Source organism: Zalophus californianus, chromosome 1, assembly GCF_009762305.2.
Source record: "Zalophus californianus isolate mZalCal1 chromosome 1, mZalCal1.pri.v2, whole genome shotgun sequence".
Taxonomy (NCBI): Eukaryota; Metazoa; Chordata; class Mammalia; order Carnivora; family Otariidae; genus Zalophus; species Zalophus californianus.
In genome coordinates this window covers 215,923,376-215,941,281 of record NC_045595.1, presented here as the reverse complement: position 1 = coordinate 215,941,281, position 17,906 = coordinate 215,923,376, and the positions used below count along the sequence as shown (strand labels likewise).

Below are 17,906 nucleotides of genomic sequence, written 5' to 3'. Positions count from 1 at the left end.
CAGCTGTTTTAACTGGGAGACAGGGTGGAGTCTGCTTACTCCATCTTACCTGGGACCGAAGCAAGGTCATTGCTATGTATGATTTTTTTTTTTTTAATATATTTATTTGAGAGAGAGGCAGCGTGAGTGCACAGTAAGGAGGGGCAGAGGGAGAGAGAGTCTTAAGCAGACTCCGAGCTCAGCACGGAGCCCCACACGGGGTTCAATCTCACGACCCTGAGATCACAACCTGAGCCAAAACCAAGAGTTGGACACTTAACCAACTGTACCACCCAGACGCCCCACTATGTTTTTTTAAAAAACCGGACTCATATTGTACATGTTTTGTGCTTTTTTCAAAAATACCACCAACCAATGTTTTTTCTCTAAGATTATTACAAGTTTAAGGTGTGCAGCATGGTGATTTGGTTTATATATACTGTGAAATGATTACCACAATAGGTTTAGTTAATATCTATCACCTTATATTGACACATTAAAAAGATAAAAACTTCGCCATGTGATAAAACGTCTTAGATCTATGGCTGACCTTGGAACAAGCAGGGATTAGGGCACTGACTCTCCATGCAGTCGAAATCCACATATAACCTTTGACTCCCCAAAACTTGATTACTAATAAGCTACTGGTGACCTAAAACCTTAATAAGAACATGAACAATCAACATGTACCTTATGTTATTTGTATTGTGTACTGTGTTCTTACGATAAAGCAAGCTAGAGAAAAGAAAATGTTAAAATCATAAAGGAAATACACTTACAGGACTGTCCTATACTTATCAAAAAAATCCCCCTTGTAAGTCCCATGTCCACATGGTTCAAACCCACGTTGCTCGAGGGTCAAGGGTGCTCTGGTAACGACGGGCCCATACATCTCACAGCAGGGCGAGCTGTCGTCACCACACTGTACATGACGGGCCCCGTGCTCACCTGTCCGCACCGGAAGTCTACCCTGTGACCACAGTCCGCCCGTTCTGCCCCCCACCCGCCCCACTAACCACAAATGTGATCCCTCTCCTAGGAGTGTGGTGGGTGAGTCTTGTGTTGCTGTCTTTAGATTCCACACATAAGTGAGATCATACCACATGTCCCTCCCTGTCTGTCTTACTTCACTTAGCATAACGCCTTCAAGGTCCGTCCACGTCACAGACGGTGGGACGTTATGGCCTCACGGCCGCCCTGTGCTAAACAGAAGTCAGCGCCAGGAGAAGCACCAGGTGGTTTCACTGAGCGCGACAGCCCCGGCTTTCCCCAAGATGTTCTGCTCACAAGAGCCCGAACCCAGTGCACACCCCCCCCCGGAATCTGCACTTCCACGGCCATCCCGTGTGCCCCAGCGCCCCTTACCAGCAGGCAGGTCCCCATCCACTCGGATACCAGCACGTCCACCTTCTCCGGCAGCACCACATCCTCCACCTTCTGCTGGAACACGGTGATGATGTCGGCAAAGCCATTCTGCATGACCAGCTGCCCTGTGTGCTGGGCCATCTCGCTGGCCTCCACCGCATACACCTGCACATCACAGGACCGTCAGTGTGCATCCCACCCACAAAGCAGCCTGTCATCTGCTCTCCCGGGGCCTGTGGCTCCAGCCAAGTCAGAACCAGCCTCAGAGGAAACAGGGACAGAAGGAAGGGAGTGTGCTGGACAGCAGGGACAGCAGCTGGGCCACACTGTGCGACTTTCAACAGACGGAGGGAGCCCTGACAAGGGAGCTACCCCCAATCTTAACTCCACCTTCTGCCTAACACAGACAGGGGGCTGCTGGTGCAAAGAAGCTTCTGCATGCATGCTGGGCATCCATCGCAGGGGCCCTAATGGGTCAGACCCAGTGGGCCGGCTCCCATACACACAGCCACATACCCCGTCACTGACGCCGGAGGTTCCCAGCACGGGCCTGAGAACAATCCGACACTTGGGATACCGGTGGCTGAGGCAATTTCAAGCCCAGGTTGTCAGAGGAAGATCCTGAGTGCTATGTCTTGGTTCTGACGGCATCTGAACGCCAGTGACCACTGTCCTGCAGTTTCCCTTATGAACTAGGAGTTTCATCCACCTGTGTCAGGGGCCATCATGACCCTTCAACTCTGCAGGCCCCACACATGTTTGAAGGGAAGAGGAAGAAGGACCCCAACGTGGGTCATAGAGAGTGGTCTGTTCTGTCCCTACCAGGTGGTCCCTGCTCGGTGCAGGGATAACACTTGGACAGTGATCTACACAAGTGGCCCAGCCCCAACACAGTGATACATGTGTTTCTCTAACTGAAATAAACATTTTATAAAAAATATCCCACCACATGCAACTCACTCAGATATTTTCTATTCTACTCTGCGCTGTTTGTGACTCATTAAGCGAGATCATGACCCCTGACAGGCTCAGGATGCAAGAACGCACTGCCCGTTTCACCGACATGATGCCTTTGCACACGGATGACACTTCAGCAAGACTCAGCTCGAAGCTGCTGAAGGGGCAGCTGTGTCTTACTCACGGCTTTGGGCTGTGCATAATGTGCACAAAAGAGGCTGATAATCCCAGTTCCACAGCCAACGTCCAGAATCACTTTATCTTTCAGGGATTCTTTATTCTGCAGGATAACGTTGTGGTATTTAGTGGTTCGTGGCTGGTCTGCCAACATTTCCAAGTGAAGTTTCTAGAGGAAATGCACATTAGGAATCATTGCTTATAATCTGAGCTGTGCTGAGCTCTGGTTTAAAAAGGAAGATCAGAGAGTGAGCTAACCCCCTTGATCCCACCATACCACGCCTAAAAGCATGAGCACCAAAGAGAAAAAGACACAAAAATCAAAAGACCTAAATATGCCAGTAGATAAAAATACAACAGTGAAGGAATGAAATGGAAGTTTCTGGAATCCTTCCAGTTCAGTGTGATCCTGCCTATAGCTTCTCCCTGCACCTCCCCAAGAGCCAGATGAGCAGAGAGGCAGGGGTGGACCACTCGGGAGGTGGCGCAGACATTGCCCTCCTGACCACTGTTCCCACCTGAGACAGGAGCAACCACCAAATTCCCCATCAGGTACAACTTGGCCAAGTATCCACCAAGAGAGAATGTGGACAAGCCACCAGGAGAGATGCTAGAGGAGGCACACAGACCCCACATGGAACTATAGCTCTGGGGGGACATGACAACCCTGCTGACCCTCAGGGGGTGAGCTCAAGGCCCCCAGCCATGTCCAGAGGGAGGAAAACACATGCAACCCAAGATAACGTAACACCCCATGGGAATCATGCTACTCCCCAGAGAAACAGAGAAAGGCTCCTCCAAATGGTTCCTGAAACCACGGGTGGAAGTCAGAGCCCAGAAGGGCTGCACCCAGAGCACCGTCCCCCATGCCCCACGCCTCAGGTCTCAAGCTGCACAAAACCCAGTGTGCACACAGCGCAGCTGCGAGGTAGCCACTGAAGCTACCCAGACCAGGTCAGCACAGACAGGAAGTCTGCAAAGGGCCTTCACGAGCCCATCGTGGCTCCGCACAGAGACAATGAGCACTGAGAAACAAAGAGATTGAGGATCAGAGTGGACACAATCAGGACTCAGCCATCCCGCCTGGAGTAGTCCACCTAAACAGAAAGTCAGAACTACGGTGCTAAGCTGTATGGTGCTGACGTCAGGGGAAGAAAGTTGGGTGGTGTCATTATCATCACCCAAAATACACTTCAGATCAAAGAATATTCCCCGCAACAAAGAGGGTGAGGTCATAGTGACACCAGAATCACTTCAGCTAAAGGACATAATTCTAAATAGTTTTGAACCGAGTAACAAAGCTTCAAAATATACAAAGCAAAAAGCAAAAGAAATGCAACAAGAAATAGACAAATTCACAATTATGGTCAGAGACTCCAACACCCTTCTCTCAGTAACTGATAGAGAAGTAGAAAAAAAATCAGTAAGGACATAGACTTGAACAATACTATCAAAACCAACTTAATCTGATATTTATAGAACACTGCACCCAACCACTTATAATAATAATACACAAAAGAATATTTAGGAATAGGAATAGATTTAACAAGAAAGATACAGCACCCTATATGGTCAAAAACAAGGCTGAAGAAATGGGGACAGTCAGTGTGATGGTACCATCATGTCACTTCTCCCTAAATTAATGGAGACTTTCCATGCAATACCAATTAAAATGCCAGCCAATCTGGCATGGGGAAGGGTGAATAGCAAACGATAATAAAATTAGCTTCAAAAAATTAAACAGACCGGCCTAGCCATCAAAGTACTAAAAAGTAGGACTGCTAGAGGCCCAGCTCCCCCAGATGTTTAAAATCTTCAATAATGAAAAGCATCTGGAATGACAGAAGAAAAGAACAGATCAATGAAATAGAGATTACAGAACTAGACCATAGAAATTTAACATACAACAAACGTGCATTTCAAGTAATCAGGAAAAGGAGGCTCACTGAATAACTGATGCTGGAACAGCTGGGTATTTGTGGGGAAATTAAGTTGTAATTTTACCTTATTCTTTACAACTAGTAAACTCCAGACTGATTTAAATATTTCATTGTTAAAAATGGGGTCACAAAAGTACTAAAAGAAAGTGTAGACATTTATAATCTTGGAGAGAAAAAGGTCTTCAAGGTAGGACACAAAACCCAGAAGTCACAAAGACAAAAAGGACAAATTAGACCACAGAAAGGTAAAACGTTCCATGGGAAAAAAGAGAGGCGAGTGGTTAAGTGTAATATGTACCATAAGCACAGGCTAACTTGCTGATTTAACATATAAATTGAGAGAAATAAAAAGAAAAATGAGCAAATTATACGAAAGTTTACCAAAAAAAGAAGAAAAAGAAAAGGCCAACAAAATATAGATGACCAATCTGACTTTAAAAAATGGAAATCAAAATTAAGAGACACCACATTTCACCTTTAAGATGAGAAATCTTTGGTTTTGGAGATGTGCGGTTGTGAAATGAGCACTCACCTACATTGGTGGCATACAGTCAGCCAATCTTTCTGCAGACTGGCAGAATTGGCAAGACCCACCAAAGTAAAAAAAATACATACACACACCCTACACATTTATCCAACAGAAAGTCTAGCAGAAGTTTAAAGATTCCTGTAAGAGGGAACCCATTACAGCACGGCTTGTCGTGGGGCAACATAGCAAAAAGCTGTTAAATAAGCAAATCACCAATAGGGTCCTTTTAAAATCAACAAAATACTCTTTCTTAATAGTTTGAAAGCTCTAATCATGAACATACATCAGGGGCTTTTCATTTACTGTAACATGTCTAACTGTGAAACAGGACATACCTACCTAAAAAGTGCTTACAGTTTGTCAATATAGTTATATAGCAAACACTCGTGCAACCACACCAGAACACTCGCCAGCACCCAAACCTTCCCACCCCAGCCTCACGGATAGGAAAGCCAGAAAAGAAAACCTCCCTTAAAATGGACAGGGGATGCCCCGGGGTGGGCAGGCTCAGCACTAGCACTCCACCATGGCAGACTCCAGAGGAAGCAGCCTACTTTACTAACCCAGCAGGAGGAAGATTTTCTCCGGGCCTAGCAACAGCCCAGCCAATGAGAAACTGCCACACTCAGCCAATGAGAAGCCGCCGCCCCCCTCCAAAGGGCTTCCGTTCCACACAGCCCCGCCCACTCCCGCCTCCTCTATAAAGAGCCTCCTGGCCTCGGTTCTCCAGACTGGCCCGTGGTGCCCCACAGGGCGCTTGTCTTCGGTTGCAGTTCCTCTGCTCTTCCTGAATAAACACGTTTTGCTGGTATGACAGTTATTTAATTTTTAAGGTTGACACCATCACAGACCCCCTGGTAACAGGAACCACCATCCTGATTCTCGGAGGAACCAGCTCCCTGATCACCTGCCTCATAAACAACGTCTTTTAACACTGCTTTTTAACTTGATATAACTGAACCAAAAGTTACTCTTTGATGTCTTGCTTATTTCACTCAACATTATGTCTGCAATGTTTATTCTGCATGCATCTATTTTTATCTAGCTTTAAAATATAAACAGGGGCTGTCTGGACCATAAGGTTATAGGTCTTCATTCAAATTGGGTAAAAAAAAACAAAAAACTAACAAGCTAGTTATTTAGAGGTATTATTTTTGACTTGTGTAACGTTTTTGTATTTAAGATAAAATGTTACTATTTTAAATGCTGAGAAAAGTTCATAATCCCATTGCTCAGATAACATCTTTAAACCACCATGTGCCAATCCAGCCCACCACCTGCTTTTGTAGGGCCTGCAAGCAAAGAATGGCTTTTACAGTTTTTAATCGTTTTTTTTTTAAATCAAAAGAACATGCCATGCTCATTTTTTTATGGTTTTATGGCCGCTCTTGCACTACACTGGCAGAGATGAGTAGCCACACGGCCTGTTGAGCCAAAGAAAAAGTCTGCAAATCCTGCTCTAAACCATGAAGAGAAGCAGCCCAGCTGAAGCTAACTTTAAACCAGAGACAAGGAACCACCACCTCAGTGGTTCCAGCAGTACCAGGGTTCCGTAGCTGCCGAAGTACTCTTCATCCTGCCATGTGTCTTCAGGGTCACACTCCTCCAGGTGCTTCCCAAGGTGGTTCGCAGGTATGTACCCACAGCAGCCTGCTCGCTCGCCCCACCACCAATCAGCAGTTGTCTGTCTCAGGATGAGAATTTTTTCTCCTCTCAAAAAGCTGAGCTGGAAAAAAACATACACAGAAGTCAAAATTCAAGAAAAACCTGTAGTTGGTATTTCAACTGTGGCTCAGTGATAAATCCCCCATCATTGGGGCCCAAATCACAGCTATTTCAAAAAGGACTCAATGGGTAATTATACAATTTCTGAAAATGATACCAAGACTTAGAGACTTTTGTGGAACATCTACATGAAAGAAAAGCACAGCTTAACTGATATTTTTTAAAGGAAAGAGTAAACATGTTTGAATGGCTTAAGGCAGAATTTCTCTACAGCCTCTTCACTGTAACTGTTATGTGATAGCTGATTCATTTACTGGAGTAGAAAAAGCTACATTCAAGTCAATGTTTTTTTCAAGATTTATTTATTTGAGAGAGAGAGTGTGAGTGGGAGGGAAGGGCAGGGGGGGAGGGAGAGAGAACCTCCAGCAGACTCTCCACTGAGCACTGAGCACAGAGCCCAATGCGGGACTTGATTTCACAACCCTGAGATCATGACCTGAGCTGAAATCAAGAGGCAGATGCTTAACCATCTGAGCCACCCAGGCACCCCTCAAGCCAACACTTCTATTTTATAGCCTTATTTTTCATTAACTAGACTAGGTTCTAAGTCAAGGTTTCCTAAAAGAAACTGGAGCAGGTGCTTCCTTCCCTCATTCCTTACCCCCGTATCTTTCACCTCAGGCTTGGCATCACAATTTGTTAGGCTGGGAAGAGAAGGGTCCCTCACAGGTCTCATCTGGCTCTAAACATCTGAGTACTTCTTAACTTTGGTATGACTTCTTCAAAATTTCTATCTAATTCTGTCATTTAGCATGACATTTGGCCGAATCCATAAAACACGGACCCAAGGCCCACGGCCCCTGCATGTGAGCAAGTGCGTAGGGTTACCTGCGTCTGGTCAGTGGCAGAATAGTCTGCAATGGCCACAAACTCTTCCGGGTGCACACCCTCCTGGAGATGCTCCTGGTCACCACACTCCACATGATCTTCTCCCTCCTGCTCAAAGCCAAGGAAAGAACAAGGGATGACTATGGGGCTTCTTTCCCTCTCTGTCCATCCTAATAACCAAAGGCTGCAGGTTATTAGGATGGTTTCAAATGAAGATTCATGTGACCAGGTTTAATCATACAATTTGGGTCATCTTCACTAGCAGGATCGAGGGATCGCACCCTCACTCCACCTTTACTGTTTGTCTCTAGTACAAAATTATTTGCATCCTAAGAAGATCATCAAATAAGAAAAGAGGCACTTTTAGTGTCTACTTGGTGACGGACCCTGATCACCAGCAACTCCTTCTGAAAGTTGTGACCGACCCCAAGAGAAAGAAGACCTGTTTCTGGGCCTCACGCTCTCGGGACCTCGTCAGACCCAAGGACTGAGCTGGGCAGGCTCCTGGAAGGTGCTAGTGACTGGGCACGACCCTCATGGCCTGACCTGGACCACACTGCTGCTCACACAGGCTGCTCAGGACCCAGAAGGGGAGCCCGATCCCACACATTGCCCAGTCTACACTTTCTATCCGAATAGGCTTGTCTGAAAGATGTCCACTGGAGGTGGCAGAACCTCCAAACACATGTTCCAGTTCAATGAAGCAACCCCGTCCCAACATATACATTTTTAACAAAGTTTCCTAAATTTGAACATAATTCATGTTCTTTGGAAAATGTGTGAGGCACAAGTGTACACAGGGGAAAATTAAAACCATCCGTAATCTCGCCCACTGGTCAGAAATAATGATGGTTAACACATTAACATTTGTATTTTTTCAGGCTTTATTTTTTTTAAGATTTTATTTCTTCATTTGTCAGAGCAAGAGAGCACAAGCAGGGGGAGGGGCAGAGGGAAAAGCAGGCTCCCCGCTGAGCAAGGAGCCCGATGCGGGACTCAATCCCAGGACCCCGGGACCCTGACCTAAGCAGAAGGCAGACACTTCACTGACTGAGCCACCCAGGTGTCCCTCTGGTTTATTTTTAAGATTTATTTATTTTGAGAGAGAGAAAGAGCACTCATGTGTGGGAGGAGGGGCAGAGAGAGAATTTCAAGCAGACTCCCTGCTGAGCACAGAGGCCAACGTGGGGTCGATCTCACGACCCTGAGATCATGACCTGAGCCGAAACCAAGAGTTGGATGCTCAACTGACTGAGCCACCGAGGCGTCCCCAGGCTTCTTTTAAAGTGTACATATAGCGTGTGCATCAGGGTGTTTATTGGGATCATGAAATTCTGCCTCGTGATATGTTTCCCACTTATTAAATTCTTTTTTTATTAAGTTCAATTAGCCAACATAGAGTACATCATTAGTTTTTGATGTAGTGTTCAATGATTCATTAGTTGTGTATAACACCCACTTATTAAATTCTGACCATTTTTCCTCTTTATTAAATTACTTCCAAATACTACATGGCTAACATCTGATAGTATTCCATTCTATGAATCATAACTTATTTATCCAATCTCCTAGTTTTGTTCCCTTAAACTGTTCCAGTCTATACAATTACAAATTATGTTAAGACGAACTTTCTTAAACATATGTCATTTTGTCTATCCATTACAATTTTCTTAGAATAAATTCCTGAATGGGAAAATGGCAGATTAAGACACCGTGTACTTTTATAACTTTTAACGTCATCACCAAATGCTCTCCAGAAAGATGGTTCCTCAGACCTACATGCGAATAATGGGAATGATTTTCCCACACCCTGATCAACAGTGGGCATGCATCGTCACTCAAACCTCTGCCACTCTGAGGCAGAAACACTGTCTTTGTTAGTTCCGTTTGTCTTTAATTACTGGTGAGGCAGACATGTTTCTCAAGTATTTATTGGTCATCTTTTTTGTTAGTTGCCCATTTGTGTCCTTTGCACATTTTCCTACTAGAGTAAGATGATTAGTTTTATGCAGTACCATTTTCTTTTTAGCTTGCCCTCCGTCCCCTGTCCCTGCTCCAGCCACATCTTCACCCTCTCACCAGTCCCTAGTCCTCACCTGGTGGATGCCTTTCCCGCCTTCTCCACACTCGAGTCACACACATGCACACACGCACTCACACACATGCACAGGTGTTCTTCAGATATAGTTTTTGGTGAAGGATGTCACAAACTCTTCTTTTTACATTGCTTTTTTTACTCACATAATAGCTTGTGAAAAACTCCCCAATTCTTAGAACTCTAACTTATAATTTTCAATGACTGTATAATATTCCACAGTAGGAATTCTTCCTGATTCTTCAGTCATTCTTGAGTAATGGACTTTCTCTTGGTGTCCTGTTTTCTACCACAATGCGGCCACAACATTTATACACATTTATCCTTACGTAATGACATTTTATTTCTATGAGATAGATCACCAGGGCTGAAAAATAAGCATGGTTTTCATTCACACATTTGCCAGATTCTTTCCATAAAGGGTGTAGCACTCCACACTTCACCAGCAAAGCTGAGAGTACCCTCTAATGAATACTCACCAGCAACAGGCATTATGATGGTCTTTAATTTTTGCCAGAGTGATAAGGTGTAGAGACACCAGAAAAGGTAAGTATGTGGGGAAACAAGACTATTTCTTATACTCTATAAGAAAGACTTTTAATAGTATAAGGAGATAACAATTTATTGTGGGGTTTACGACACATATAGAAGTAAAATATGATACATCAGTAGCCCAAATAGCACAAAACTGGGGGCTAGTAAATGGAACTAATTTGGAGGAGTCTTAATTGTGAAGTGGTCAAAAAAAAAGACTGGGATATAGGTTAAAGATGCGTATCACAATTTCTTGGTAGCCGCTAAAATATTAGTGAAAGATACAGGTGAAAAGCCAACAGAGGAAATAATGTGGAATTATAAATAATATTTCATTAATCCAAAAGGAGGCAAGACTGGAGAAAGGTACCAAGAATAAATAGAAAACAAACAGCAAGATGTTCAACTCAACCATATTAGTCACTATGTGAAATGTTAATGGACTAAATACTCCAATTAAAGAGCAGAAATTACCTGACAGTAAAAAAAAAAAATGACACACCTACAGGTTCTTTACAAGAACATTTTAAATATAAGGTCTTAGATTCAAAATATAGGTGTATGTGTACCATGCAAGCTGGTACAGCTATATTAATATAAGACAAAACAGACGCAAGGCAAGAAATAGTACCATAGGTAAAAAGAGATTTCCTAAAAATAAAAGTCAATTAGTCTAGAAAGTAAAAAGTATCCTAAATGTATGTGCCAAATAACAGATTCAAAATATATGAAGCAAAAAGTGATAGATTCAAAAGGAAATTAAAAAAAAAAAGACAAATCCACAATCATAGTAGAAATCTCTTTGAAGATTTATTTATTTATTTTAGAGGCAGAGAGCAGGTGCCTGGGCGATTGCAGGGAGGGGCAGAGGGAGAGAATCCCAAGCAGACTCCCTGCTGCTGAGCACAGAGCCTGACAGGAGGCTCGATCCCATGACCCTGAGATCATGACCTGAGCCAAAACCAAGAGTCGGACACTTAACTGACTGAGCAACCCAGGCACACCCATAGTGGAAATTTTTGAAGCTCATCTCTCTCAATAATTACACAACAAATGGGCAATAAGTCATAAAGAACACAAATATTTGAACAATACTAATAACCCATTTGACCTTAATGACATTTATAGAAAACCACCAACCACAGAAAACATATTCTTTCAGGTGCATGTGGGACATTCACCAAAATAGTCCACCTGACTAGGTCACAAAGCAGGCCTGAATAAATTTCCAAAGACTGAAATTTTACAGAGTGTATTTTCTGACCAAACATAATCAAACCAAAATTAAATAACAAAAAGATGAATAAAAATTCCTAAATGTCCAGAAATAGGCAGCACACTTCTGAATAGCCCAGAAATTTTCTAATTTCCATTGTGACATATTATAAAGTATTTTAACTGATCAACAATGAAAATACAATGTATTTAACTGTGTGAGGCACAGCAAACTGATGATCAGAGGAAAAGTTATGGCTTTAAAAACATATACTAGAGAAGAAAGGTTTAAGTCAGTGATGCAAACTTCCATCACAAGATGCTATAAAAAGAGAAAATTAAACCCAAACAGAGAATAAGAGAAATAAAGATAAAAGCAGAAATCAATAAAATAGAAAGCAGATAAACAAAGAGAAAGTCAACAAAGACAAAACCAGTTCTTTGAAAAGATAAAACTGATAAAACCCCTTAAAAGATAGATCAAGAGGAAAGGAGAAACAAAACACAAACTGTATCAGGGATCTCTTTTGTAATGATGGACACAATTAACAGGATAAACACAAATATTACTGAAATACTACCATGACTAACTCACAAGTAATTGAAAAAAGTAAAATAACAAGATACCACTTCTAACTTATCAGACTGAGCAAATTTTAAAAGTCTGATGTTCTCCTACCCTACCACCCAGCAACTGCACTACTAGGTATTTATCCCAAAGATACAAATGTAGTGATCCAAAGGGGCACCTGCACCCCAATGTTTATAGCAGCAATGTCCACAATAGCCAAACTACGGAAAGAGCCCAGATGTCCATCGACACATGAATGGATAAAGAAGATGTGGTTCATATAAACAATGGAATACATATACAGTGGAATATTATCATCAAAAAAGAATAAAATCTTACCATTTGCAACAAAGCGGATGGAACTAGAGGGTATTATGCTAAGTGTAATAAGTCAATCAGAGAAAGACAAATACCATATGATTTTACTCATATGTGGAATTTAAGAAACAAAACAGAGAAACAGAGGGGAAGGGAAGGAAGAGTAAAATAAAATAAAAACAGAGAGAGAGACAAACCGTAAGAGACTCTTAACCCTAGGGAACAAACTGAGGGTTGCTGGAGGGGCGGGGGGTGGGGCAACTGGGTGACGGGCATTAAGGAGGGCACGTGATGGAATGAGCACTGGGTGTTGTATGCAACTGATGAATCACTGACCTCTACCTCTGAAACCAATAGTATAGTATATGTTAACTAAACTGAATTTACATACTTAGAAAAAAAAGAATCTGATGCTCTCAAGTGTTAGCAAGTACCCTGTGGGCTACTGGCAGACCCACAAACGGGAGAACAATTGCTCATTAGCTAGTAAAACTGAAACTATGCCACCCTTCCACCCTGCAATGCCATTACTAGGTATACACCCCAGAGCACATAAGCTCAAGGAGACGTGTAGAAGAATATTCACTGCAGCACCATTTGAAACAGAGAAAAACTGGAAACAACATTAAGTGTCCAACAAAAGGGAAATAAATAAAATGTGGTGTACACCTACTCTACAGCAGTAAGACTGCAACAGACCTGCACACAAAGGTGACATCCATACAAGGAGCACACTGCAGAAGCGTCCTGTAGGACTGAACTAGTTCTACACACACATCAAGGGCAAACCCCCCAAAGCAACACTCGGAAAAGGCAAGTTGCAGATGACACAGAATATGATGCCACTTAGACAAATTTTAAAAGTGCACAAAACAATACCATATACTGTTCAAAGATGCCTATATTAGGTATAAAAGCATAAAGAATGGTGCAGAAGTACAAAGATCAATTCATAATTCACAGTAGTATTTGCCTGAGGAAACAGAGGAAGAAGAATGGGGCTGGGGTTAGGGAGCAAACTTTACCTATGGTTTCCTTCAGAATATGTACACCTCTGTATATACATATACATTCTAAAGCAAATACTACAAAATGTTAACAAGTTGTCACTTCTCTGTGGTATGGACTTGATATTTACATTATTCTGTAAATATGCCAATATGTTTTAAATTTCTCAAAAGAACAGGGCATCCACAGAATTTAAAAGTTTTATGATTAATTTTAAGAAACAGATTAGTGAAATGACCCAACTATGAATCAAATTCCTATGTATAAAAACTCAAATGAAATTACAACAACCATTGGAAGGACAGAGAAAAAAAGAAATGTTAACACTGACATCACAGATATGAAAATGTTTGATTTTTTAAAAAACGTTATTTGTTAGAGTTTTCATCTGCTTTTTAATTTTATATAATCAACATTCCTTGAAATTTAGAGTCATTTTTTTTTTTTATTAATAGCTTGAATGAAACTAGATGTGTGTGTCCCAGGCAGAAAAAAAGTATGAATAAGTCAATCATTTCTAATGTGTCCAGCCTGGGACTTTATTAAACAACTAAAACAGTGTACGTGCTTCAGCAGTTCAGTACCAAAGGTAGAGTCAAGGCAGGTGTTTACAACCCAATTCAGAATGTCACGTGGAATCCTTACAAACACTGCATTTCTTCCATCTACGGGGCCCACGACTGGCGGCGGAACCATGCTCTCCGCAATGTCTGTGGTCCTTACACACACATTCTTACACACCAGAGCTGAAATTACCTGCAGTTCACCTCGGGGGCAGTCACCTGATGTTGCCATGGTTCTCTTAGGATCTGCCGCATCGCTGCCACTTTTAATACTTCATTTTCCCCTCCATTTCTACTTTTAAAAAGAGAGTGAGAAAATACTTTGTTACATTCGCTTCACTTCTACGGTCCTGGTAAAGATCCTATGTCAAATGGAAGTAAAACGGGTGTTTAAAGAACGAAATAGAAATCAAATTTATAAATACAATTCTTTACAGAAACAATGGAAAGCATTTAAAATTTGAGTCTTAATAGTATGTTTTCTTCACTAGTCTGCAAAGGTGCTGATCTTATTTACTGAATGAACACTGTGAGTTTCTGTTAGATTACTGGGTTGATTTAAAACAACAAATCAATGTCAAATCTTTTCTTAGAACCCTGATAACTCCAACTGATTCACTCCAACTGAAATTCCCTGCTGTGAAAATAAAGGAAACCTCATTTGAAATGGAGTCAGGAGGCCAGCAGGGGGAGCGCTCACCCCCACACACCGCTTACAGACCCAACAGGAGAAAGCTCATTTTACCACCATAGCAGGAGGAAGATCTCCTACCCAGGCAACAGCCCAGCCAACGGGAGACCTTCACAGCCCGGCCAGAGAGACTATCACACTGTCACAGCTGGCCACTGGGAGACCATCACAGCGTCACAGCCCGGCTAAAGGGAGCCTGTCACAGCACCACAGCCCAGCCAGAGAGGCTGTCACAGTGTCACAGACCGGCCAATAGGGACCATCACGGCCCAGCCAATGGGAGGCCGTCATAGCGTAACAGCCCGGCCAATGGGAGGCTGTCATAGCGTAAGAGCCCGGCCAATGGGAGGCTGTCATAGCGTAACAGCCCGGCCAATGGGAGACTGTCATAGTGTCACAGCCCGGCCAATGGGAGACTGTCACAGCATCACAGCCCTAGCCAATGGGAGACTCTCATAGCGTCACAGTCCAGCCACCAGGAGACTCTCATAGCATCACAGCCCGGCCAATGGAAGCCTGTCACAGCATGACAGCCCGGCCAATGGGAGCCTGTCACAGTGTCACAACCCAGCCAATGGGAGACCATCACAGCCTGGCCAATGGGAGACTGTCACAATGTCACAGCCCTGCCAATGGGAGACCGTCACAGCGTCACAGCCCGGGCAATGGGAGACCGTCGCAGCATCACAGCCTGGCCAATGGGAGACTGTCTCAGTGTCATAGCCCGGCCAATAGGGACCATCACAGCCCAGCCAATGGGAGACTGTCATAGCGTCACAGCCCGGCCAATGGGAGACTGTCACCCTGTCACAACCTGACCAATGGGAGACTGTCACAGCGTCACAGCCCGGCCAATGGGAGACTGTCACAGCATCACAATCCGGCCGATGGGAGCCTGTCATAGCGTCAAAGCCCCGGCCAATGGGAGACTGTCACAGTGTCACAGCCCGGCCAATGGGAGGTTGTCACAGTGTCACAGCCCGGCCAATGGGAGCCTGTCACAGTGTCACATCCCGGCCAATGGCCGACTGTCACAGTGTCACATCCCGGCCAATGGCAGACCGTGTCACAGTGTCACAGCCCGGCCAATGGGAGGTTGTCACAGTTTCAAAGCCCAGCCAATAGGAGACTGTCACAGTGTCACAGCCAGGCCAATGGCAGACTGTCACAGTGTCACAGCCCAGCCAATGGCAGACTGTCACAGTGTCACAGCCCAGCCAATGGGAGGTTGTCGCCACCCCACACTCACTATCCTCGAATGGGTTTTCCTTCAAAGCAGCTCCTCCCACCTTCCTCCTTTTTCTCTGTAAAGTAACCCTCCTCTCCTACATTCGCCAGACTTGCCTTTAGTTTTGCACGTCTGAAATTGCAACTCCTGTCATTTCTGAACAAACCCAATTTGCGGGTAAAATAGCTGGCTGTTTTATTTTCAAGGTCAACACCATCTGGGGACTTCAAGTGTTTCCACTAACAGGAACCAAGTTCTACATCTTGCAGAGGGTTTTCCTTCTCATTCTCAGTTCTCATTTTTTCCCAGTGGCAGTGTAATCCATACTATGCTCCAAGATGAATGTTTTTTATTACGTAACAATTCTTTGTTTAAAATGCATGCTTCACTTATCATGACTTAATACTTATTTTTGTGACATTTGTAATTAGAGCGTAAAAATTAATAGGAGAGACCTTGTTTAGAATGGACCTGGGAGGCCAGCAAGGGGAGCCACCTGCACGCCCAGCAGAGAGAGGCAGGCCTTGCAGTGGATAACTACTTCACTCCCGCAGCAGAAGAAAGGGCTTCCTCCTGCCCCGGCAACAGCCCAGCCAACAAGAAGCCACTACACTTCCAGCTCCCAGCCTTAGCTTCCTTATCCTGGACTGTAATTCTATGCCATTCTTAAATAAACCCATTTTTGCTGCTAAAACAACCAGCAGGGTTTCTTTTTTTTTTTTTTTTAAGGTTAGCAACAAACACTTATATACACACTGCATTTTCATTGGCAAACCCTGGCACTGGGGCCAAGGTGGGATGGAGCCCGCACGGGGCTGGGTTGAAGGAGGGGGGCTAGAGCAGGGTGGGGCGGGGCCTGGCTGACCAGGCAGGGCCGGGTCGGCGGACCAGGCGGTGGGGGGAGAGGACCGAGGATCCCCGAGACTAGCGGCCAACGGCAATGAGTGGGGTGGGAGGAGAAGGGATGGGCGGGGGGGGCCGGAGGGCTCCGACGCAGGAGCAGGACCCGGGCTAAGGCGGAAACGGACGGGGCTCGGAGGGGCCCGCGCCCCCGGAAGGGAGGTGGGCGCGGCTCTGAGAAGGCGTGGCTGCGGAGAGAGGCGCGGCGGGGCAGGGCGTGGTGCGGGGTGGGGGGGAAGGAAGCGGGGGCGGTGGGCGTGGCTCGGAGAAAGGGGCGTGGCACTGCCGTCGGCCAGCCTGCGCTCAGCCGCTGGAGCGCCCAGTACGCAGCCGGGAAGGCTGGGGGTCTTCAGGGGGCAGAGGCCTCGGTCGACCCACTGACGCACACGCCCGGAAAAGACTCACTTGGCACGTCCTGCCTCAGTGCGGTCCAGCCGCCCGAGCTGCCCACGGGAAACCTACCTCGGCCGCCTTTCTCCGCTGAGTTCTGCGTCCACACCGCGGGTGCGGAGAGGCGGACGGCGCCTACCAGCAGCCCAAGCCGCCGCCCTCGGCTCGCGCAGGCGCAGTCCGCGCAGGCCGGCCGCGGACGGAGCCCCTCCCTGGCCCCCCTCCCCACGTCTGCGCAGTCTGTACTCGCCCCTTCGTCCGGAGAATGGAGCCGCCGCCTTCGGCCGCACGCAGGCGCAGTCGCTCAGGCCCGTCTGGGAGAAGGTCCTGGCCTGGGAAGAGAGCCCCGCGCAGGCGCATTTCCCGGGTTCCGCTTCCCGCCGCGGCGCGGGCGGGAGAGCTGAACCTCCTGTTGCGACGGGTGGGCGCTGGGGTCGCCGCGGGGCCGGGGTCCGACCCGGGTTGGGGGGAGCTGGGCGGCTGGGCCCGGGGCCCGTCCTGGCCGGGGGAACAGAACCCATTGTGGTGACAGAAGTGGCCGACTTCTGGAGCAGGACCTCCCTTCTGCACCTTCCCATCTCTCTGCTGTGAAGGGAGACCTGTCATTCTTTTCACTTGACAAGTGGAGGCAGTGATGAAGCTTTTATTTCACCGGGAGGAAGTGGAGGTTGGAAGGGAAACTGGATAGCGTCAGAGCCCCTGACTGTGGGTGGCCTCGGGGTGGGCAGGTGGCAGCACTGGAGTACTGGGAACCAACCATGGAGTGGCGGTGGCCGGGGGCGAGGGGAGTAAGGAGGTGATGGATGCGGTGGGTGTGGGGCTTCTGTTTTCAA

General features: G+C 45.7%; 1 protein-coding gene across 1 annotated transcript in view; it reads right to left on the bottom strand.

Annotated features, from left to right (window-relative positions):
• Positions 1-17,306, bottom strand: part of PRMT2 (protein arginine methyltransferase 2) — a 35,919-nt gene extending 18,613 nt beyond the window's left edge. The window contains exons 1-6 of the mRNA XM_027586136.1: positions 17,146-17,306; positions 14,058-14,156; positions 7,561-7,668; positions 6,491-6,673; positions 2,486-2,647; positions 1,345-1,509 (exon numbers count right to left, since the gene is read on the bottom strand). Of these exons, the coding sequence (XP_027441937.1) occupies positions 1,345-1,509; positions 2,486-2,647; positions 6,491-6,673; positions 7,561-7,668; positions 14,058-14,096 (657 nt within the window). The 5' untranslated portion in view covers positions 14,097-14,156; positions 17,146-17,306. The remainder of the gene's footprint in view (positions 1-1,344; positions 1,510-2,485; positions 2,648-6,490; positions 6,674-7,560; positions 7,669-14,057; positions 14,157-17,145) is intronic.
• Between the last annotated feature and the right edge of the window lie 600 nt (positions 17,307-17,906).